The 24,202-nt window shown below is 45.3% G+C and overlaps 2 protein-coding genes across 3 annotated transcripts; both read left to right on the top strand.

Moving 5' to 3' along the window:
* Positions 1 to 1,700: 1,700 nt before the first annotated feature.
* Positions 1,701 to 12,094, top strand: LOC306696429 (E3 ubiquitin/ISG15 ligase TRIM25-like). Of its 2 annotated transcripts, none has more exons than XM_079160033.1 (9): positions 1,701 to 2,373; positions 3,118 to 3,213; positions 5,152 to 5,232; positions 5,454 to 5,606; positions 6,567 to 6,726; positions 7,071 to 7,109; positions 7,612 to 7,692; positions 8,334 to 8,411; positions 9,191 to 12,094. In XM_079160033.1, exons 1-9 carry the CDS (start codon positions 1,771 to 1,773, stop codon positions 9,742 to 9,744), a joined length of 1,845 nt encoding a protein of 614 aa, XP_079016159.1. In that variant the 5' UTR covers positions 1,701 to 1,770; the 3' UTR covers positions 9,745 to 12,094. The 2 variants fall into 2 exon arrangements, with proteins under 2 accessions (XP_079016159.1, XP_079016160.1); XM_079160034.1 differs by having other exon boundaries at positions 8,337 to 8,411.
* Positions 12,095 to 13,176: 1,082 nt separating this feature from the next.
* Positions 13,177 to 24,013, top strand: man2b1 (mannosidase, alpha, class 2B, member 1). The gene is made up of 23 exons (XM_079159706.1): positions 13,177 to 13,277; positions 13,764 to 13,866; positions 14,436 to 14,609; positions 14,698 to 14,891; positions 15,643 to 15,775; positions 15,979 to 16,124; positions 16,240 to 16,439; positions 16,535 to 16,655; positions 16,871 to 16,949; positions 17,689 to 17,798; positions 17,883 to 17,990; positions 18,464 to 18,580; positions 19,019 to 19,201; positions 19,403 to 19,500; positions 19,603 to 19,723; positions 20,440 to 20,558; positions 20,893 to 20,994; positions 21,112 to 21,199; positions 21,565 to 21,645; positions 21,789 to 22,013; positions 22,167 to 22,316; positions 22,754 to 22,856; positions 23,584 to 24,013. Exons 2-23 carry the CDS (start codon positions 13,788 to 13,790, stop codon positions 23,685 to 23,687), a joined length of 2,835 nt encoding a protein of 944 aa, XP_079015832.1. The 5' UTR covers positions 13,177 to 13,277; positions 13,764 to 13,787; the 3' UTR covers positions 23,688 to 24,013.
* The last annotated feature ends 189 nt before the right edge of the window (positions 24,014 to 24,202 follow it).

A 24,202-nucleotide genomic window follows, 5' to 3' on the forward strand; every position in this document is an offset into this window, starting at 1 on the left:
AACTGGGATTGGACAAACATGACAGAAACACAAGGCTGCAGGAAGTTTTACTGCATTTATAACACTAATAAGCTAAGCTAAGCTAAACTTTAAAAACAGTATAGGGAGCCAGGAGGGAAATAAGTCTTTATGGCCCCGGTGAAGACTGAATTGATCTGATTCGTCTACATTAAAACTCAAAATGTGCATGAAAAGACAACTTCATTAGACTTTGAGATTTGTAGCGTTATGCTGACTTCGTTTTACTTGCTACAAATCATTTTGTAAAAGTGTTTTTAAGGTGGATTTAAGCTGACGTGGAGCAGCTAATCCTCAGTCCTACTGACAAACTAAACCTCACAGAGGAAACCACTGAACTCCACAGCCAGGTAAAGAGAGAGTGTGTGTGTGTGTGTGTGTGTGTGTGTGTGTGTGTGTGTGTGTGTGTGTGTGTGTGTGTGTGTGTGTGTGTGTGTGTGTGTGTGTGTGTGTGTGTGTGTGTGTGTGATATGGCTCGGTCAGAGCAAAGCTTAAGTACCTTAAAATCCCCCTCTTAACCTTCAATCTCCTCCTGAAATTCAATTCTCAGAGCCGGGACCCAGAGTGACAGAAGGCATCCGAGCCGACAGCAGACGACGTGTGACTCATGTAACATTCACACGAAACCATTCAGATTCTGTAACATTTTAAAAACACAGAACATCAAAAAATACGCTCAAATCAACACTTTAATGTTTTTTGAAGTTTAAAGTATAAAGCTAACGTTAGAGAATAAAGGAACTCCACCAGTGAGAGTGTGTGCTGTAGGAAATGATCAGCAGAGGGCGCTATAAACTCTCAGCCTTCATCTTTCTATAAACAGCTGGCTTCTTCTTTTTATGGTGCAAAACCCTACGTGCCACTCAAGTGCATCCTATGCAACAACAAGAATACAGCTCATGGAAATATAACTTATAGATGTATTCAATATAATATACAATGCAGTATATATGACAATGGTTTTCAATAAAAAAGTGTATTGCACTGTATCCCTGTTGCTGGTAATAGTTGCAGCACGTTGCCACTAGAGGTCCACGTGACCACATTCACAAATGGCATCCAGATCTGAGACACTGAACAATATTTCATGATTTGTACACAGTGCATATCATATCCGTTGTGTTCTGTCTTAGGTGAAGTTTTTAGTCCAACTTTCTCCGTCTAAAAGTGGCTTCATGAGATCAAGTGCTCACCCATCCTCCTCTCACGTTCCCTTTGAATGACAAAATAAAGTCAGAGTTGCTTCATAATTAAATACAAATGACAAATGAATTAAAATAAGAACGGGTTTCAAATCAAATCAATTCTAAGTTCAGACAGATTTTAAAATGATGTTAGTTTTAAACACATGAAGTCTTTTCATGAGACATAATCTGTTCAAATTTAAATAGCATTCACCTCCATTGTACTGGGATGGAGGTAGAGATGTCAGAGACAGATGTGTGCAGTGTCTCTTGCAAAAAAAAAAAAAAATGGAGAAATAAAACCAAAACAAATGTGTTTCTTTGCAATTTGGACGAACTGGTCCTTTAAAACCTCCCACACGCCTGTAAGAATGAAGCCGGGGTAAAGCTACCAATCGAACGGCTGGATGACTCTGCGGAAGGGCTGTTCCTGTCGGCTCGTGACCCCCCCCCCCCCCCCCCCCCCCCCCCCCCCCCTTCACAACAAGAAGAGTCAGAAGAAATCATCAACACCATCGGAGTCAACAGCTGGGACCAGGAGAGTCCAGCTCGAGGGTCAGAGGAGATCATGGCCCAGGCGAACATATCCGTGACGGAGAGCCAGTTCAGGTGTCCCGTCTGCCTGGACATCCTGAAGGACCCGGTGTCCACCCCCTGCGGACACACCTACTGCATGTTGTGCATCAACAACTACTGGGACCAGGCGGACTTAGCCCACTTCAGCTGCCCCCAGTGCCGCGAGACGTTCAGCCCGCGGCCGGTGCTGCGGAGGAACACGGTGCTCGCGGAGGTCGTCGGCAAGCTCAAGCTGAGCGACGCGCTCACGGCGCCGGAGCTCTACCTCGGGGGAGTCGGGGAGGTGCCGTGCGACTTCTGCCCGGCGGAGAGCAAGCTGCGGGCGGTCAAGTCGTGTCTGGTTTGCCTGGCGTCCTTCTGCGAGCTCCACGGCCTGCCGCACCGGGAGGTCGGCACGCTGCGGCGGCACAAGCTGGTGGCCGCGGTGGAGTCCCTGGCGGAGCGGCTGTGCGCGCAGCACCGCCTGGGTCTGGAGCCCGCGGGTGGGGTCGGCTCCGAGGCCGAGGCCGAGGCGGAGTGGAGCGGGGACTGCCTGCTGTGCGAGGCGGACCAGGAGGAGGTGCACAACGTGGACGCGCAGAGAGCCAGGAGGCAGGTATAGGAGACAGAGACACACTTGTGGTTTCATCATTTATTACACGTTTGTATTTAGAGAAAATGTTCCCAAAGTCTTTACATTTGGAAAAGAGTTCCCCAAACACTTAAAAGGTTCCCACATGATTGTTCACTGAATCCCACTGCTAACTGACCATGGCCTATACATTCATTTGATTTCATTTCATTTAAAACAATCTTTTCTAATCTAATAATATATGTCTATTTGCCTTCATGTTAAATCCGACTTTTGTGAGGAACTGACCATCAGAAATAAAGTTCCAGGGTTCACTGTTATCTCACCTGATGGCAATTTTGACTTGCCCCTATAGTGTTTTATTCATTAGGCGTTTTCAAATAATGAAAAAGACTAAAGTTAGTCATATTTAGGGTTAATTTGGGCTTCCATAGCTACTTCCACCATCAGCTCAGCCATGCTTCGTGTGGTAAAGCTGCATTCTCTCCAGTGTCCACCAGGGGGCGACTCCTCTGGTTGTATAGAAGTCTATGAGAAAATGACTCTACTTCTCTCTTGATTTATTACCTCAGTAAACATTGTAAACATGAGTTTATGGTCTCAATCTCTAGTTTCAATTCTTCTTCAATACAGCATGATGTTCATTTAGGACTTTCAATATAAACCACAATAACCACTGGACACAGCCTTCACCTGAAGGACACACACTACTTTAGGAGAAGACGGTCCTCACAGAGACCTGCATGTTCTAATCGTCTCGTCTGTCAGCTTCAGCTCCAGGAGTCTCAGAAGAGGGTTCAAGGGAGGACGCGGAGCGGAGTGAGAGAGCTGGAGGAGTTCCAACAAAGCCTGGAGTCCCTGAAGGTGACACACACACACACGCACACACACACGCACACATTTAAGGCAAAAGTTTGAGTCCTAACTGTTACAATACCTGAAATATACTGTGGTTGCTGTTATCCAACAATTCAGCTCCTGAAGACAACATGAAACAGTAAACATGCCTCTGTCATTGTTTGGAGTGTCTCTACTCTTACAGTGTTTGTATTCCGCCAAGTGAAGCCGATGTTTCATGTGTTAAAGCTGCATTCTCTCTAATGTCCACCAGGGGGCGACTCCTCTGGTTGTATAGAAGTCTATGAGAAAATGACTCTACTTCTCTCTTGATTTATTACCTCAGTAAACATTGTAAACATGAGTTTATGGTCTCAATCTCTAGTTTCAAGTCTTCTTCAATACAGCATGATGTTCATTTAGTAAATGATGGTCCATTTAGAGTCACACAGACCATAAAGCAGGGGATGCTTTAGGGGCGGGGCTACACAGTGATTGACAGGTCTCTACCAGAGACGTATATGGCGTCTCTACGTCACTCCTCAGTCCAGATATGTGGCGTGACTATATTTTCAAAAGTTGACATGCAACAGGGGAAACACAAAGCCAATGTTTCAGCTTCCAGACTGTGTTCCAAAGGGGATGTTGTCAAATAATTGCAATCAGGCGATTATCATTACTAATATTACTGATAGTATATCATAGGTTGAAGTAAGCCCCAGAGACGGATCGATGATTGCGACGTCAACACAAAGTAATTCACGCAGCCTTTACATGGTGAACTACATACAGTAGAGTAGTATGGTGTGTGTGTGTGTGCTATGTAAAGCCTGTGAGATAAAGGGCTATAAATAGACTTGACATTTAAACAACATACACACTCACATCTTCCCTTGTAACATCAGGCTCACACACTCGCCTCTCTCTATCTCTTTCTCTCTCTCACACACACACACACACACACACACACACACACACACACACAGACTGTTGTATCAGTTTCCACTGCAGATAATTTAAGGTCCAGTTTCTCTGCCACGCCTTCAGTCTTCCAGGAAAGTCTTTTCCTCCTCCCTTCCCTCAGCACCGTTGCCATCAGCTCTTGGCTGCTCCGGCTTCCTGTAAAACCAGTTAATTAGCTAATAACTAAAACACCAGACAATGGTTTGGTATCTTGTCCTCTGCTCAGATGGTGGAGGCTTATTCCCAGACCACAGCTACATTTGACTTTTATGTTTTCTAGAGAGATTTTTCCAGAATGGTCTAAATGCATTTCCTGAAGGTTTTTTAAAAAACTGCTTGGAATAAAATTTGGCAGCACAATCTAGACTCCTTGTCTTTGATCTGACATTCCATAATGAGCATTATTGCCAAAGTTCGGTGAAAAAACCTTAATGTAATGTTTTAGTTTTACTCGTGACTCACTTGTGTAATTATGTGAAAGAAACACACCAGCCCCGTCCAATACAGTTGTCAAATGTTTTTGACAAACTAAAAGATTAGCTGTTTATTTATGGACTAATAAAATTCTCCTGTCACTTAATTAAACACACTTCATTAAAAGCCATTAGGTCACAAAGCTAAAAACAGCCCTGTTTTTTCTTAGCTCATGAAAAGTTGGCATTTTTAAATCAAAGGTTGTTAAAGTTACAATGAAATGAAGTCTGTACTCACTTAATCTTATATGGTTTCTGCTGGAGGATGCCAAGGATAGGGTGGTGCATAACACGTCTGTCTAAAATTCAAAAGAAGTATCGATTGATTAGAGTGTACTTTTATTCGTTGGAGTTTTTTATTTGGCGAAGCCTTCATCTTCCTGGCAGATTGTTGTGCAATCAACATTTACTTTATAATGATTAAAGCAAACAACTTTCTTTTGCCACTTCAAAGAGTCACGGTTTCTTAGAAAGTGTCCGTGTTACTTTGTTCTAACTACTTCTGTTTTCTGCTGTCCGGGTGTTTCAGGTGTCAGCGTCGACTGTCTTGGAGGACAGTGAAGCCCTGTTTGCAGAGATGGCTCTCCGTCTGGAGAAAACCAAGGCGGAGGTGAGGAGTGACACTAGTAGTACCAGTAGTACTTGGATGAGTAGCTGAAGTAGCCTTGGAAGCAGTGGAAGTTAAAATAGTACCACTAAATGTAGTCCTGCTTTTACGTCTTTGTTAAAATGACTGGATTGAGTTGCATTTCGGTACAGAAAGCTCTATTTACAGGTGCATACGGTACCATTGTGCTGCACTAAATTGGGACGTGCACTCGTGTGCCGTAGGTTCGAGCGCGACTGGAGGCGAAGGAGCGAGCGGTGGTCGGGAGGGCCGAACAAGACATAGAGGTGCTGGAGAAAGACCTGGAGGAGCTGAGGAGGAGAGACAAGGAGATCAGCCGGCTCCTGCATACGGAGGACAACGCCCATTTCTTACAGGTGAGGGAGGAGACAGAGGTCAGGGGTCAGAGGTCAGGGGATCAAATAGATGGGAGGATGGAGGGGAAATGAATCTGCAGCCGATGAAGCTACGGTGCATCAAGCTAGCAGCAATAGTTGAAAATATGCTACATTATACTTCTACTTCACTACATTTCAGGGGTACATATTGATAAGCTTATAAAATAGGCGTCATTAAAGATTAAACCTCCTTTCAAATAAACTGTGTCGAGTTGGGACCATAGACTGTAGCCCAAAAAACACAAATTTGCCTCAGCGGGCTTTACAATCTGTACACACGGGACATCCTCTGTCCCGGGACCCTCGCATCGGAACAGGAAAAAAACTCACCGAAATAGAAACGCACACTCGGGGGGGACGTGAACTACAGCTTCCCTGTGTGAGCTCACTAACCTCCAAGACGTCACAACGGCTCTTCAGAAACCTGAGGGTGACGTCACAGAGACTGTGTGCATATTTCATACAGTTTATGTTCAGGACCGCTTCCGTCAAAGAGACATTTCCTCTCCAAACCTCACAGATGGTTTAATTTAAATAGCAGATTGAATCACACAAAGTGAAGGATGCTTGATTCCGGATCCTCCTTCTTCCACCGCTGCACATTAAGCAATTCTCGCATTTGATATTCACCCCATTCCATCTAATGCATCCCGGAGGCCATAAGAAGTCACGAAAGTGCACTCTGCTTAAGAGAGATTACCCGGCAGAGGAAGGAGGAAGAATGGATGAGAGGAGAGAATGAGTCAGCAGTGACCGGTGGAAAGAAATTCAATTGTACAAGGAATTAGGGAGGGAGGGAGGGAGGGAGGGCAGGCTGTGGATGCTGTGCACCAGACGGGGTTTTCCACTCTCTCTCTCTCTCTCTCTCTCTCTCTCTCTCTCTCTCTCTCTCTCTCTCTCTCTCTCTCTCTCTCTCTCTCTCTCTCTGTACCGACCCAGGCGGCTCCTCTGCTATGCGTCCCTCTCACCGCCGATCGGCACTCCCGAGCCCTCAGCCTGCCCACGGAGGGGTTCGGCGGTGCCAGGAGAGCCCTGTGCCACCTCCGCAGCCGCATGGAGGAGGTCTGCAGTGAGGAGGTGGACAAGATCAGCCGCGCAGGTACAGCAGAACACAAAGAAAATACACTAAATACACATGCAGACACTTTGCCGTTTTAAAAAAAAGTTTTAGCATAAACCATAAATACTGCAAAGATTTGGTGAAGACGCCGTAGATTTAAGGGTGTGTGTGTGTGGGCGTGTGTGTGCGTGTGTGTGTGCCTGCGTGTGTGTGTGTGTGCGTGTGTGTGTGTGGGCGTGTGCCTGTGTGTGTGTGCGTGTGTGCGTGTGTGTGTGTGTGTGTGTGTGTGCGTGTGTGTGTGTGGGCGTGTGCCTGTGTGTGTGTGTGTGTGTGCGTGTGTGTGTGTGTGTGTGTGTGTGTGTGTGTGCGTGCTTTTCTTCTAGTCAATGAAAACGACGTGTCCGGTGGGGAGTGTGCAAAAGGTAAGCATCAGAAACGTGATACACACACACACACACACACACACACACACACACACACACACACACACACACACACACACACACACACACACACACATCCTCTGACAGTGTCAGGTCTGAGGTGACCCAGTTCTACGAGGCTGAAGGTTTCGACATGACATTTAACACTGCGAGGGACAGTGGACGTGTTAATTATTCACGGATTCTTTTAGGAGTCTAAAATACGTCCTCAGCAGAACGTTGCTTTGCTCCCGTGCTGGTTCTCCCGTCTGTTTCTATAAACTCATCTGCTGCAGTAGAACCCTGACGGTGGAGGAGAACCTCAGACACACACACACTTTTAGTTAGTGTTTCAGTGTCAATGAAACTGTCCACAGCTACGTTGGTGGAGTTTCCAGACTAACTTGGACGTTGAATCTTCTTTTTTTTTTGTTATACTTGGTATTGTTAAGTGTTTTTTAAGAATATATGAAAAAAAAACATTGATATTTGTATTGGGGAGGTGGCAGAAATGTCAGTGCGGAGAACTCCAAACCGCACCAAATACAACCAAGACTATCAGCAGGGCAGCAAACCACATGGGGTAAGTGGAGGAATGTAGGGTTTTATTTTCATTTTACATTTTTGCTGAACTGACTCTTCAACTCACACAAACAGCTGAGTTTGGCTTTGTTAGCTTCCCAACTAACCAGCAGGCTAATTCAGCAAATCGATCAACTCTAAAGGAATAGTTTGGCACTTTTTGGCAAACAAGCTTATTCAAAAGAGTTAATAAGCATATTTTCCAAAATGAAAGAACGACTCCTTTAATAATGAAGCCGTTTTGTGACGTATGCTACCAAAACTACTCTCATAAGAGATTCTACATGTAGTGGCTTTATTGTTTGGTGCTAATGCTACATGCTAGGTAAGGCTTGTTTGTTAACAAGGTGTCATACTTATTAATCAGAGTTATTGGATTCATGGAATCTTCATTTCCTATGTGTCTCTGTGGGTTCTCTGAAGGTTCCTGTGCTTGTTCCGTCCTGTTTTGCACATCATACATATTTTGCAAGTATTTTTCAAAATTCTCGTCTCACTAACGCTTTTTCTTTTTTCCATTATTTTGTTTCCATCTCTCCTCCTGTCACCCTCTCACTCCTAATTAAAGTCATTTTATTTCATTCCAAACGTGTTAAATACAAGTTTCTCTCTGTCCTCTTTCCCTCTCGTGTCTCCTATCAGCAGTGCCCGTGTCGTTCCCTCTGTCCTCGTTGTCTCTGCAGCCGGCGGATCAGAGGATGAGGGCGGCTTTCCTCAGGTGTAAGTAACCACGTCTGTCCTGCATCCCGTCCACTTCTCAAGCTCTCCACCTCTTCATCACATGTCTTTCTTTCCTCTGTTCACGGTTTCTCTTCTCTTCCTCCGGTGCACCCGTTCAGTGTGACCGTCCTGCATGTCATTCCCCATCTCTCTCTCTCTCTTTCTTTCTTTCTTTCTTTGACACTCTGTCCTCCCCTCTTTTCCATCCTTTTCTCTTCTCTCCGTGCTCAGAGGCTCCTCATCAGTGATGGACGGCAGTCATGCTGTATTTATGACAGCCGGCCCCTTGTCCTGACAGAAACAAGCCAGCAGACAGGACCTTGTTAGGCATTAATAATGAACTTGTTCAGAGAAGGATTAGTTTGATGTTAGTCAAATCAAGTCAATTATGTTTAAATAGCCCAAAATCACAAATTTGCCTCTAACCTTCTACCCTGAGACCCTCGGTTTTGATCGGGAAGAAAAAAAAGTTGGTTGATCAGTTTGTTGCTTAATCATCGTTTCAGTAACACCAGATTGTTGTCGGACAAATGACCAGAGAGCGTATCCTCCGTCAGAGCAGCTGCGTCTTTACATTTCCGGGGTTATAATTGGTTATAATCTATTTCTGCAGATCGAAGTGAGGATTTTAGTTGCAGATAATAGTTTTTTTGTTATGCAACTGCACAAATCTCTGCATGGCTTCTTTTCCAATCCGGCTGAACAACAAACGTCCGTCTCTCTTGCTGCAGAATGTTGTTTTTTTAAATTGCTGCCTCTTTTGGTTTCCTCTCCTCCAGGTTCATGTCGTCTTTCCTTGGACCCTGATACAGCCCACCCCACTCTGGTTCTCCTGGAGGGGCCCCAGGGTGCCCACTGTGGCGAGGAGCCCCAATCCTACCCCCCAGTCCACCAGCGCTTCGATTCGGTGGCCCAGGTCCTGTGCAGGGAGGGCCAGTTCGGCGGCGCCAGCTACTGGGAGGTGGAGTGGAGGGGCGGCGGCTGGGTCGACATCGGCGTCACCTACCGAGCCATCGGACGCAAAGGCGGCGGGAAACCCTGCCTGCTGGGGCGCAACGACAACTCCTGGCGGCTGCGGTGCACGCACGCGGGATACGCCGCCTGGCACGACAACCGCAAGACCACGGTGGCCGCGCCGCCTTGCCCCAGAATCGGCGTGTTCCTGGAGCGCCAGAAAGGAGCGCTGTCCTTCTACAGCGTGTCGGACAGCGTGGTGCTCCTGCACACCTTCCGCTGCCCGTTCTCTCAGCCGCTGTACCCGGCCTTCCGCCTGGACCTGGACTCCACGCTGCTCATCTGCCCCCATGAGGGAGGCAATGGGAACCCAACTTAACCCTTTAATGTAGGCTACCTACTGCAGGAAAAGGGCTGTTTTAATACAAACACGGGAAACAATATTACCGAAGAGGTTTCTGGTGAAGAAGCAACGACATCGGGATGAAGCATTATAATAAGGAATCAAACCGTGCTTTTGCATCATCTGTCTTTTTTAGGGTTTAAAAAAAATAATTCCTTTCAGTTGTAAAACCCTTTTTTTATTAGAGATTTTTAGAAATGGAATCGTTTGAATTTTCACAAAATGTTTTTTTTCACAGCGCAGGTTTCTGACACGAGTGGGAGGAAAAGCACAGTGTTCTTAATTAAGATGCTTGTTATAATGCGGCTGAGCGGGGCACTGAGGTGCGTTTCTGAAAACCTTTTAAATTAGAAATAATCAACGCAGTAACAGAATATTGATTCATATCTGATCAGCGCTGCTTAATTTGCATAAAGTCGAGTCATGATTTAGCAAATTCAGATTCAGCGAATGTTCAGTCAACTCGGCGAGGCCGTGTCTCCGCTTCCACCGGCCATGACGTCATCTTCTTCTGTTTATTCATTTAATTAATTACACTTGTGCTTTTCTTACTGTGACATGTCAAAGTGTTGATGGGGGTTAGACGGCCTGTTCAACACAGATGGATAGAAACATCAAACAACTTTTTTTGTGGTTTAAAATCCGAAAAATACTAAATATTCTATTTGCCAATCAACAATACAAAGGTACTGAAAAGTATTCAGCCCTAGTTTTTTTTTTTTGTACATTGAACAACTGTTTTTATTTAGCTCCCTAAACTGAATATTTAGTACCTGCGACTACTTGAATATGGACAGCAGTAGGTTTTAGTTTTCTGTATCCACCTCGCTGCCATGTAAAAGATTTAGACCAATCAAAGGCCAAGTTGTAGCGGATGTTTTGTTTTTGGGGATTTTTCTTCTCATGTAGCTGAGCAGGTCTTTAGAGTAGAACACCGTGAATTTAAGGAGACGTTTAAGATTTGGGAAGTACGCTGTCCACCTTCCTCCCATCATAGAAACGAGATATGACGTGTCAGCAGCGAGCTATAGAGGCGCTGGTAGCCGGATTTTGTTACCTTTTGGACAGAGCTAGGCTAGCCGTTCCCCCCTGTTTTCAGTCTTTGTGCTAAGCTAAGCTAAGCTAACCAGCTGCCGGCGGGGCGTCTTCGTCTCTACTGTAAATTATAATTCGTCCGGCTTTGTTGTCCTCACCAGTTATTTATATTTCTTAGTAAGTTCATTGAGAGCAACGTGTGCACACACTCGACCAATGAAGGTGATTCTGTTTCTTCTCATCCAACTCTTGGCAAGAAAGTCACTAACCATCACTAACAATATATGATATTTTAAAGGCACATCATTATTTCTCCACTATGCTAATGCTGCGTCAGGAATCTGGAGACTTTGCATGCTTTTGAAATCCAATCCCATTATTGTCTCATATCTAGTCGTATCTAATCAAGTCCAGTCTTATTGCAACTTCATAATATAAACTCAGTCAAGTTAGATTTGAAGAAATGTGACTTGCTGCAACTTTAAACTGTTCGCATGGATTAGATGGATTAGAGAACGTGAGGACGGGAAAACGTACGTCAGAAGAAGAACCTCAACATTTAACCGTCTCCTCTTTGATCGTAGCATTTTGAAGGAACAAGGATCCTCTTTTGACGCTGGTTGATTTCCTCGCTTCCATCTGAACGGACGCCATTCTGTAGGTTTTGTTTTGATTATGGGATGGCGTTCGCTTTGCCTGATTGTAGTTTTTTGAGTGGTGCTGATCCAGATGTTTGAGGCCTTTTAAACCAAAGGTCTAACTAAGGAACAACTATTTAATTTCCAGAGACACAACCACACGGGTGCATTGAATCGAATTATTAACTTTGTGAAACTGTTTTTCGAGGGAATGTTCAAGGATCATTTGTTGTTATTATGCAACACAGGGAGGCTCATCTAAATTCAGTTGTAACACAACAAACACATGACAAACAAAACAAAAACAGTTGTAATGTCCTGTAGTGCATTTTAAAATTTTGTATCATAAGGAATGTAAACAATTCTCTGGTCAGATAAAATGGCCGACATCGTCACATTAAAACTCAACATGAGGAAAACAACATTTCTGAATTTGCCAGCCTGATCTAATCTGGCAGGTCCATCTAAAGTAAGAACAAACCATGAAGTGCTTTATTCCAGAAGCTGTAGCGCTTTAACATGAACTGCTGGTCTGTAAAGTTTTCTCTTGTAGCATTTTCTCCATCTGTGTTTCAGTTCCTTAAAGTGAATGTAAAGTATGTTGTAATTGTCTGAGTGTTACCTTTTCCAAGATGCGTTCACTCCATCTTGGCTCGCAATAAACCGATCCAAAGGAGGGTCTGAGTCTTCTTTGTATTGTGACGGGAAACATCAGTACACAAAGATATGTTCAGGGTTTTTACCAGGCGGCAACATCCAGTTCTGCTGAGTGAAGCCGATGCTGAAGTATCTCAAACCTGCATTCTCTCTAGTGTCCACCAGGGGGCGACTCCTCTGGTTGTATAGAAGTCTATGAGAAAATGACTCTACTTCTCTCTTGATTTATTACCTCAGTAAACATTGTAAACATGAGTTTATGGTCTCAATCTCTAGTTTCAAGTCTTCTTCAATACAGCATGATGTTCATTTAGTAAATGATGGTCCATTTAGAGTCAAACAGACCATAAAGCAGGGGATGCTTTAGGGGCGGGGCTACACAGTGATTGACAGGTCTCTACCAGAGACGTATACGGCGTCTCTACGTCACTCCTCCTCAGTCCAGATATGGTCACTTCCATTAATTGGCTCTAAAAACAACAACATGGCGACGGCCATAATCCAAGATGGTGACGGCTAAATTGCTGAACTCACGGCTTTAAAAAACGTCAGCCAACAAACCAGCGAGAGACGTCAAGATGACTACGTCCACTTCTTGTATACAGTCCGTGGTTCTTACCACGGACAAAAACTTCTTTGTTACGCACTAAATTGAAGTTATGGCGTCTATCCAATGTATGTATGTTTGTATGCACTGTTCCACGTATGTCGTATGTCGGAGAGGCCTTCAGGTAACGTGAAAACGGGATGTTAGTGTTTGTCCTTTTCACTGTCTCACATTTTGAGAAATTAAGATAAATCATGTCTGCCTAACGACTATTAATTAATTAACTATCATGAGATAGTCATAATAATGACTTACAGGATCTTTTTTTTTTATCATAGTGGCATTAATGGTCTTCCATACACAGCTGCCTCGTTTGCCTCAGAGTTGTTTTTTTGTTGTTTTCCCGGTGGTGCCTTTCAGTCTCAACTCAGGGAACATACTATTCTGCAGGTATTCTCATCACGTGACCACAGTGAACATAAACAGATGTCACATGACTCGCGGTTCATTTTTTTTTTTCCAACATGGCGGCCGGGTTGCTGCAGCTATCCGTCGCTCTGCTGGTCCTCCTCAGCGGGGCTTTAGGCTTCCCTCTCGGCCAAGAAGAACCCAAACTAACCTGCGGATACGAGGTGAGCTGCGCGCGCGCGCGCGCGCGCGCGCGCGCCCGTCGCTTTGTGGGTTTGTTTCAGATGTTTAACGACAGTTTTTAGCTGAAAAGCTCAAAAAGTTTTGTTTCACGCTCACTTTCAGTTTCTGTCATCCGGGGTTTTTTTTTGTTCTGTCAGTTTGTATGAGGAACTAATTTTACATTACTGCTTCTAACGTGTGACCGATATTATGTGTTTTACAATTTGAGTGTATAGTTTTCTTTTATATGATGATTTTAATGTAAAGTGTCTTTGAGAATTCTGAAAAGCGCTGTAGAAATAAAATGTATTATTATTATATTATTATTAATAAACTATAAACTGAAAGAATATTAATTTATCCCTTTTTCTTAATATTTATCTTCGTACTGTGTGCCTTCCCTAACGAGAGTAGTAGTAGTCCGTTGCTCTATAGACGTGTCCTTAGTATGTGTGTGTGTGTACGTGTGTGTGTCTGTGTGTGTGTAGTCATGTCATGCCACCAAGCCCAGCATGCTGAATGTCCACCTGGTCCCTCATACACATGACGACGTCGGCTGGCTCAAGACTGTGGACCAGTACTACTATGGAGGTCAGTCTGACACACACACACGCACTCAGATATATATATATATATATATATATATATACATGTCTCACACACACACACACACACACACACACACACACACACACACTCAGACATATATATATATATACATGACACACACACACACACACACACACACACACACACACACACAGACTTCATAGGAATAAACAAAGCTATAAAAACAGGTTGTGAAAACATTAATGGTTAAAGTGTTTTATTAAGGTGTTCATGTTGCCGATGTGTCTGAAGGATAAACGGCGTGTTCCCCTCGTTTACTTCCTGTCACATGTCTGTTCTGTCGCCTTCACGAGCAAACGCTGTAATAAGAGTTTTATAGTTTTAGTGCGATCAGCTCTCTTGCTTCAGCATCACATGTCAGTTTACTTTATAGCGAAAGAGGTCGCGTGTTCTGCAGGTGATCGTCTTGTGTTCGTGTCCTGTGTGTGTGTGTGTGTGTTTAAGTCAGCAGAGATCATCTGCCTCTGATATGGATGCATAATGTGTGTGTGTGTGTGTGTGTGTGTGTGTGTGTGTGTGTGTGTGTGTAGACCGTAACGACATCCAGCATGCGGGGGTGCAGTATATTCTGGACTCCGTGGTGGATCAGCTGCTGAAGAACCCCGACAGGAGGTTTATCTATGTGGAGACGGCGTTCTTCTACCGCTGGTGGAAACAGCAGAGCTCCAGCATGCAGCAGACAGTCAAACAGCTGGTTGATGAAGGTACATCAGCCGGCACTGTACATTTACACTGGAAGGGTTTCAGAACCTAAAACCCCCCCCCCCCCCCCCCCCTCCCCCCTTCCTCCAGGCCGTCTGGAGTTTGTGAACGGCGGCTGGTGCATGAGTGACGAGGCCACCACCCACTACAGCGCCGTCATCGACCAGATGACCATGGGCCTGAGGTTCCTCAACGAGACGTTTGGGCCTTGTGGTCGCCCCCGCGTCGCCTGGCACATCGACCCCTTTGGCCACGCCCGGGAACACGCCTCCATGTTTGCTCAGGTAGTTCGTCTTAAAGGAAACGGTTCAACAATGCGGATGTGTGTTAAAACCTGCATTCTCTCTAGTGTCCACCAGGGGGCGACTCCTCTGGTTGTATAGAAGTCTATGAGAAAATGACTCTACTTCTCTCTTGATTTATTACCTCAGTAAACATTGTAAAAATGAGTTTATGGTCTCAATCTCTAGTTTCAAGTCTTCTTCAATACAGCATGATGTTCATTTAGTAAATGATGGTCCATTTAGAGTCACACAGACCATAAAGCAGGGGATGCTTTAGGGGCGGGGCTACACAGTGATTGACATGTCGCTACCACGCCGTTCACCGCTTGATTGCACCAAAAGACACTAAAAAGATTTGGATGTTGATTTTTTTGTTTTTGTTTGAAGTAAAGCTAAAGTTAGCTTCCCAATTTATATCACAGTTAACATGAATTACGGATGCACCTTGCTAACCAAGCTAGCTAGCATGTTTACAATGTTTACTGAGGTAATAAATCAAGAGAGAGTAGAGTCATTTTCTCATAGACTTCTATACAACCAGAGGAGTCGCCCCCTGGTGGACACTAGAGAGAATGCAGCTTTAACACATGAAGCTTTGACTTCACTTTCAAACAAACAAGATTTAACGTTTTAATTAGTGAGGTGCTTCAGACAAAGGTTAGCGACGTCCCGTTGTAGCAGCCCTCCCAGTTAAACGTTCTCCTCTTGAGCTTTTCCACTAAATGTTTTTCCTGCGTGTGTTTTTCCTCAGATGGGCTACGACGGCTTCTTCTTTGGTCGTCTGGACTACCAGGACCGGGCTCGCAGGCAGAGTGCTCGGGAGCAGGAGCTCCTGTGGAGAGCTTCTGAGAGCCTCAAACCCCCCATGGCTGACCTCTTCACCGGTAAACAAAGCTACCGCGCGTGCACAAATGCTGCTTACATCCACGGTAGAGACAGAGGGATAACTTAAGGTTCAGACGTCACGATGACGACGTCCACTTCTTATATGTACAGTCTAAGGACCTCACCGCCGACCCATTCTCATGATATCGTGGTGGATGATCTAATCTTTATTCCCCCCCCCCCACACACACACACCTGACAGGGATCCTTCCCAACGGGTACAACCCTCCCGAGGGCTTCTGCTGGGACCAGTCCTGTGACGATCCACCGATCAGAGACGACCCCGACCTGGAGGACTACAACGTCGACGATGTGGTGAGGCGCTTCCTCGCCATCGCCAACCATCAGGTAAGACACACACACACACACACACACCACACACACACACCACCACACACCACACACACACACCTCGTAGGTGAATGTGTGAAAGTCTCCTCACCCCCCCCCCCCTCTCTCTCAGGCTAAGGTGTATAAGACCAACCACATCATCATGACCATGGGCTCAGACTTCCAGTACGAGAACGCCAACCTGTGGTACAAGAACCTGGACAAGCTGATCCGCTACGTCAACGCCCAGCAGGCCACCGGCGGCGGCGTCAACGTGCTGTACTCCACGCCGTCCTGTTACCTGCAGGAGCTGCACAGAGCTAACCTCAGCTGGTAGCGTGAACCCTTTTTTTTTGTTAAAACGAGCGCTTCAACGACGGCGAGTGTGCGTTTCTGCTGCTGACTTCATTCTCCTTTTTCTAACGCAGGGCTTTGAAGACGGATGATTTCTTCCCCTACGCGGACGACGCTCACGATTACTGGACCGGCTACTTCACCAGCCGACCGGCGCTGAAGCGCTACGAGAGGATCAGCAACAGCAACCTGCAGGTAAGCGTAAAGGTTCAACGCTTTACTCTGAAGACGTGCTATCCTGGGAAGAAATACAGATTTTTAATTATCTGACACGGTGGACCCTCAGACAAAATCCAGACAAATGTCCTTTTTTCTTTCCACCTGTTGATGACGTCCCAAAAGTCAGGCTTCATCTTTGTGGAAACTGTCTGAACTGAATATTCTGTCTTTGTGTCGTTGTTTATTGACAGACTTGTAACCAGCTGGAGGTTCTTGGCGGTCCGGTCTCCAGGAACGGACCCTTTGGAAAGGGCGAGAGCCAGACCATGAGTGAGATTTAGTTTTTCTTTCTTTCTGTAAACTTGTGCTTCACCTGGTGTCACGTTAACCCTCCGAACCCCGAAACCAGCTAGCGGGAGGGAAAAGCAACACTTGTCACAACTACACCGTATAGCCTGTATAAGCTGTGAAATAGTCTTCATTTGCAGATTGTCCTCTTTCCGACAGTCCTTGAACACATCACGTGTGACAAACGCTTCTGACAGGAAAAAGCAACCGAAACGAAGCTTAAAATGTTGATATTTCATCAACATTTTATTCTACACATCTCACTTATGATCTCGCCCCAAATGAAACGGATTCTGTAAAAAGACATTAAATTCTGAGAGTGAGAGTCCAGAATGACTCGTCTGAGACCAACAGTCATGTGACAACAAATCTGTGAAGCTTTCACTGAACTTCAGGCTGTTTGCACAGAGCAGAGGCTGTAGAAATGTGAACAGCTTAATATTTATTGCACATAGAGCTTCTATTTCTTTATGATATTGGTGACATTTTAGTGATTCATATCACTCTAACTGTGTTATTCTGCACTAAAGTCTCTCTACTTGTAGTCGTGACGGCTCTGTTTCTATAGAGCAGCAGGACTTTTATATTACGGTGAAGATAAAGACCACAGAGAGGAAAACGTGACGGCAGCAAAAACCAAACGCACAGAAGCTGCTTTGGGGTTCAGAGGGTTAATATCTGGTGAGAAGATATTAATAAATGAGACACGTTGTGTGTTCAGAGAAAGCCATGGCCGTGGCTCAGCACCACGACGCGGTTTCAGGCACGGAGAAGCAACACGTAGCCGACGACTACGCCCGGAGGCTGGCCGGCGGCTGGCAACGCTGTCAGGTTAGCTCGGCGCGTTGCTTTGTTTTTTAAGTCGTCACCGGTTCCTCTCTGGGTTCTGACTTTTTTTTGGTTTTGTGTTCTCAGGTGTTGGTCAGTAACAGTCTGTCCGCTCTGAGCGGCTCGTCTGCGGAGAGAATCTACTGCGACAGCCTGAACATCAGCGTGTGTCCGCTCACCGAGGCCAGCGAGAAGGTGACGCACACACACACACACACACACACACACACACACACACACACACACACACACACACACACACACACACACACACACACACACACACACACACACACACACACACACACACACACACACACGGAAGGATTCAAGCTTCAGCTGTTGCACAAGAACATTCAGCTGTAGCTCATTTATACTTTTATATTGGCTCGTCACAATACGACGCATGTTCACACACACACACACACACACACACACACACACACACACACACACACACACACACACATAGATCCTACATTTCTTTCCTGACTCTTCAACGACAGTTTGGTAAATAAACAACACCTTCAAATTAAACATAATAATATTTAGTGTAAATATAAACTATATCTAAACGTATTAGTCAGTATTGTTGTTGAGCTATGCTCTCTCTGTCTCTCTCTCTGTCTCTGTCTCTCGCTCTCTCTCTCTCTCTCTCTCTCTCTCAGTTCTCAGTCAATGTGTACAACCCTCTCGCTCGCCCCGTCACTTGGCCGGTCAGACTGCCCGTGAATGGATCATCATACGAAGTATCAGATGCTGAAGGCAGATCGGTGGACTGCCAGGTTAGTGTGTGTGTGTGTGTGTGTGTGTGTGTGTGTGTGTGTGTGTGTGTGTGTGTGTGTGTGTGTGTGTGTGTGTGTGTGTGTGTGTGTGTGTGTGTGTGTGTGTGTGTGGGACACATGATGGAGACGGATGACGGATGATCCAGCTTTTTATGGCATTTAATTGCCTTTTTATTCCTATTTTAAGAAACCCTACGGAAGCCAGTGAGGAAAAAAAGACCAGAATTTTAACTTTCATACTTTTTACCTCTCTGGGCTTCCGTAGAAACCTTTCTTCCAGGTGGAAGTTTTTTGACACCATAGTGTAACTTTATTTCTAATTGTTATAAATCATCTGGTTTCTTTTAGCACGGTTGCTGTATGTAAACATTTATAAAATGTCATCAAACGATGAGGATGCAGTTTGATTATATCTGAAAGTCCTGGTTTCTCTTCCAGGTGGTTCCGGTGTCGGCACAGACGGCGGCGGTGCGGAGGAACCGAGGCTTCGCCGTCAACGAGCTGGTGTTCCAGGCGGAGGCCCCTCCGCTGGGCTTCACCACCTACTCCGTGTCCCTGCTTCAGGACGGGCCTCCGCCGGCCTCCACGCAGCGCCGCGTGCCCACCGCCATCCAGAACCAGGTCAGACACACGGCGCACTCACACACCGGCTTTGTGCTGCATCATGGGAAATAAGTGCTTTTATTTCAAAACACATTTAAAAAACACGTCTTTAGTGCAGAATAAAGTCATAAAAGAAGAATAAACACAGGTTGAATTTCTTTGATGATTTCTTTTACAAATATCAGAATCTATATATTCGATTGTGTCCTCGTGCTCCAGTTCCTTCGAGTGACCTTTGACCCCGACACCGGCCTCTTGAGCAGCCTCACCAACCTGGAGACCAAACAGACCATAAAGCTCTCGCAGAACTTCTACTGGCAAGTTTGTCTCTTTCTCCAAACACATTTTGAAACATTAAAAATCAAATGCAGCTCTTCTACTTTGACTTTTGCTTCTCTCGTGCGTGTTGCGTGTTGCAGGTACAACGCCAGTGACGGCAACAACTCAAAGAGCGACCAGCCTTCAGGGGCCTACATCTTCAGACCCAACTCCTCCTCACCGTTCATCATCAGCAAGACGGCCAAGACGGAGAGCGTTCAGGTCCACATCGTTCATCTTCACCACACACACATTATTATTATCATTATTATTATTATTATTATTATTATTATTATTATTATCATTATTATTATTATTATAATTATATCTCTTTTAAACCCACGGGCCTTATACGTCCTGAAATGTGAGGCTTCATCACAAATAGGACGATGACTTCATTGTGCTGCTTTATTTTAGTTCCAATAACTTTGTGTCAGAAAGCTGATCATAATAAAATATATATATATATATATATATATATAATCCTCAATACTCTATAGTAGGTTTTAGATTCACGTGTTTTTGTTAAATACTTAAAAAATGTCTATGTCAAAAAAAACTGCTTTAAAAATATTTGATATTAATATTATCTTCCCTTTTAAAACACCGATTATAACCATAAAGAACCTTTTTCGTTCCGGGTTATGTCAATAATTCATTGAACGAAATGTCTCAATCTGGTAGAAAATAGCAAAAAGTAAAGTTTTGAAGCAGATTGAACGGCTGATGTAATAGAACACACGACTCTACGCTGGCGTCACTTTGACGGCTTTCAACGGGGACGTTTGTGTCCTTAACGTCTGTGTTTGGGCTCCACAGTTTATTATAGAAGCTGAAAAACTCACAATGTGTGCCATATTATGCATTAACGCAGCCAGAAATGATTTAAGAAATGAAGAAACTGTCCCAGGTGAGGTTAACGTCCGTGTCCCCTGCAGACCCCCGTGCTGCAGGAGGTGAGGCAGTGGTTCGCTCCCTGGGTGTCTCAGGTGGTTCGTCTCCACCACGACAGCAGAGCGCTGGAGCTGGAGTGGACCGTCGGACCGCTGCCCATCAGGTGACAGTGTGTGTGTGTGTGTGTGTGTGTGTGTGTGTGTCTGTGTGTGTCTGTGTGTGTGTGTGTGTACACACATAGTATATAAGTTATATTTGCTCCCTTTTTTTATTTCGTGCTGATCCGATCTGGGACATCTTTACATGTCTGACTATAATGTTATTTTTGACTTTAAGAGTTTGTTTTATTCTTAATGTCTTCGTCTGTGTGTCTGTCTATATAAACTATATCTAAACGTATTAGTCAGTATTGTTATTGAGCTATTCTCTCTCTCTCTCTCTGTCTGTCTCTCTCTCTCTCTGTCTCTCTCTCTGTCTGTCTGTGTCTCTCTCTCTAGTGACGACCTGGGGAAGGAGGTGATCACTCGTCTGGACACGAGCATCAAAACCTCTGAGTATTTCTACACCGACTCAAACGGCAGAGAAGTGCTGCAGAGAAAGTGAGCCGTTTTAAAAAATCTTTAATGTTTAATAGATGTTACTTGTGATTATTTAAAGGAAACATTAAGACAAGTTTAAGTTCATAAATCTGTACGTGTCGTCGTTTTGTCCTAAAGGAAAGATTTCCGTCCCACTTGGAAACTTTGGCAGTCGGAGCCCATCGCTGGAAACTACTATCCCATCAACTCCCGCGCTTTCATCAAGGTGCGTGATAAACACCATCCCGTTAGAGGAAGTACAGACGGAGCTCGTGTCCCAAATATAACGTGTTTGCTCTTCTCTTTGGATACTTTTCTAAAATGTGGTTCAAATATGTATTAAACCAGCAACCGCAAAAAAATGAAGAAACAAAACCTTCTTCACCCGTTCTTACGTCTTAAACACAGGAGAGAAAACATCTAAATTCAGAAGTATTGTCTTCTCTTTTGGCTCTCGGGGCTTCCGTAGGATTTCATCCTTCTTGCTTTCTGTGTGTCCTCACTCCTCACTCCTCACTCACTCACTCACTCCTCACTCCTCACTCACTCACTCCTCACTCACTCACTCCTAACTCTCACTCTGTGTTTCAGGATGATGTGGACCAACTCACGGTGGTGACGGATCGCTCTCAGGGAGGAGGCAGCATCCAGAACGGCTCTCTGGAGATCATGGTGAGACACACACACACACACACACACACACACACACACACACACACACACACACACACACACACACACACACACACACACACACACACACACACACACACACACACACACCCATAGTCACTCCCTCTCATCTCCCCCCTCAGCTCCACCGCCGGCTGCTGTACGACGACGTCCGCGGCGTCGCCGAGCCGCTCAACGAGACCTCCTCCGTCTTCCCCGAGGGGCTGGTGGTCCGCGGTCGCCTCCTGCTCTCTCTGGACCGCCCGCCCAGCGCGGCCGACGCCCACCGGCCCCTGGCCCAGCAGGCGGTGCTGCAGCCGACGCTGACCTTCACCGACGGAGATCTGCACCCGAGCGCTCGGCTGCAGGTGAGCGGTGTGACCGTAACGCAGGTCTACTTACGTTTTTACGCCTCGAGGTGCACCGACACGTTTTTTCAGAGCTCAGACAGATTTGAAACGCTTTAAATCCAGCCGAGCGTCGTAGCTGGAGTGACCACAGGTCGTCCTCTCTCTGTGTAGTTCTCCGGGCTGCAGGCTGCGCTGCCCCCTGCTGTCCACCTGCTCACACTGACGCAGTGGGACGAGGACTCGGTGCTGCTGAGGCTGGAGCATCAGTTCCAGAGCGGGGAGAGCAAAGTGAACTCGGGGCCGGTCACCGTCAACCTGCAGGTATAAATACCGAGAATTCTGTTTTCATCACACATTTCTGGAGCTTAAAACAAAGATTGTTTTTTTTATTGTTGCATCATATTTATATAACCGTCTTCCTATTGAGTTAAGAGAAAGTTTTAATTACCTTTAAACTAAAGAGACCAAAGCTGCAATCACAGGAATCATTCTACCTCAACTACATCACACACTCTCTGTTTTTAAATAGACTAATAGTATTGTGCTGCATTGTGCTGTACACTGTTTCACTTTAGTGTTTGTACTGATAATATTCAGCCACTAAATTGTAATAACCTGCCCAGAGGACTAAAGATGGAAGGCTCTCTCGCTAACTCTTTCACTAGCGTGCACTGTCCCTGGTAAGTACATATCGATGGATGATTGAAGTGAAATGAAGCAGTAAAGGAAGTTGATGTGCTGCTTTCCCGTCTGTGTAGAAGCTGTTTTCCACTCTGGAGGTTTTGGGCGTGTCTGAACTGAACCTGTCGGCCAATCAGTGGAAAGACGAGATGACACGTTTTCATTGGACACCACAGACGGGTACGTGACCGATGGAAAAAAATGCCTTTTTTTTAGGTCACAACCGCTTCCTTTAGTGCGTTTATTTGACATTTCTTAGCATTTTCAGATCAAAATCTCGTTTCTTTCTGATCTCCACTGCAGCAGGTCTGGGCATCAGTCCTCAATACTTTTATCAGAAATATCCTGATTTAAATCAAGTTATGACATTTGACCTGTTTATTAACCTCTGAAGACGTTATCGGTGTTTCTCTCTCTGTGGTCTTGATTTTCAATGTAAAAGTCAGTAGAGAGATCGAAAGGTTTAAGAAACGACACCGTAGTAGGACAACCTGCACTGGAAGAAAGAAAGAAATAAACGGGAGTTGACCAAAGATGAAGACCAGGCGGCCACATGTCGGCTCCGTGGCAGGAAGCTGCTGCCGGTCACTGATGGAGCGCTCGGCTGCTGGTTGAGTTCCATCAGTGGGACCGAAACTCTTTAATTCTACCAGGGCGGTAATCACGGCTCCATCCCAGTCTGAACTGTAAACTGTTCCCTGCGGGGAACCGATCAGGCAGGCGGTGTAACATAATGAGTCACGAGCGCGTCGTTATGGTTCATGGCTTTAATAAACTGCGGGGTGTTCTAGTCGCTCAGCAGGACTCATTTCACAAAGAAAGACGTGGAATTCATTCGCTGCTCTTTCCTCTTTGTTTTTCTGCTGGTTTGTTAGTCGAGTTTTTGAACTCTGCGTCTCTTTACCAGGCGAGGAGCCCCTGCTGAAGACCTTCAGAGACCCCTCGGCGTGGGAGGTGACCTTGAGGCCAATGGAGATCCGAACCTTCCTGCTCAGGGTCCGCCTCAGATAGTCAACCCACGAGTCGATTTAGTTTTCTCTTCGGCCGAGTAGAACGAGACGTCGGTGGATTGAAGTCTTCCTCGTCTTCCTCGTCTTGATGCAGTTTGTACTGAATTTGCTGAAGCTGCCTTTTTCCTTCTGCACAGCGACGATGCTGAATCTCTGCAGACTGACTTTCAGCACCAGCTCCTCAAATCACACGAATCCTTAAAGACGTTTTACTGGTGCCGACCGCCCGACGAGTGCAATAAGTGTGTTTCTGCCAGTGTGTGTGTGTATATAGATTGAACATGATTTCATACTGATCAACAAGCAATTTGATAATAAAGTCTATCATTCATACTTTGTGTCAACCTGCACTTTAATGTTACAGTGACACTAAAACACCCCGATGCTCGTTCTCTGCACGGGAAGATCTTTATAATAGATTTACTGCATGTGGATGCAACCTGAACAGTTTAATAAAGCTATAAATGAAGTTCATTTAGCTTCTCATCTATTATTTAATCTCTAGACGGCGCTCAC

Source organism: Pholis gunnellus, assembly GCF_910591455.1.
Source record: "Pholis gunnellus genome assembly, chromosome: 5".
Classification (NCBI taxonomy): domain Eukaryota; kingdom Metazoa; phylum Chordata; class Actinopteri; order Perciformes; family Pholidae; genus Pholis; species Pholis gunnellus.

What these genes read in the sequence shown, in the direction of transcription:
- LOC306696429 (XM_079160033.1), top strand. Translation starts at nt 1,771, where the DNA reads ATGGCCCAGGCGAACATATCCGTGACGGAGAGCCAGTTCAGGTGTCCC. An exon ending in AAAGCCTGGAGTCCCTGAAG is followed by an intron (nt 3,214 to 5,151) that starts GTGACACACACA and finishes CGGGTGTTTCAG; the next exon opens with GTGTCAGCGTCGACTGTCTT. An exon ending in GGACAAGATCAGCCGCGCAG is followed by an intron (nt 6,727 to 7,070) that starts GTACAGCAGAAC and finishes CTTTTCTTCTAG; the next exon opens with TCAATGAAAACGACGTGTCC.
- man2b1 (XM_079159706.1), top strand. Translation starts at nt 13,788, where the DNA reads ATGCTGAATGTCCACCTGGTCCCTCATACACATGACGACGTCGGCTGG. An exon ending in ACCCGAGCGCTCGGCTGCAG is followed by an intron (nt 22,014 to 22,166) that starts GTGAGCGGTGTG and finishes CTCTCTGTGTAG; the next exon opens with TTCTCCGGGCTGCAGGCTGC. An exon ending in CGGTCACCGTCAACCTGCAG is followed by an intron (nt 22,317 to 22,753) that starts GTATAAATACCG and finishes CCGTCTGTGTAG; the next exon opens with AAGCTGTTTTCCACTCTGGA.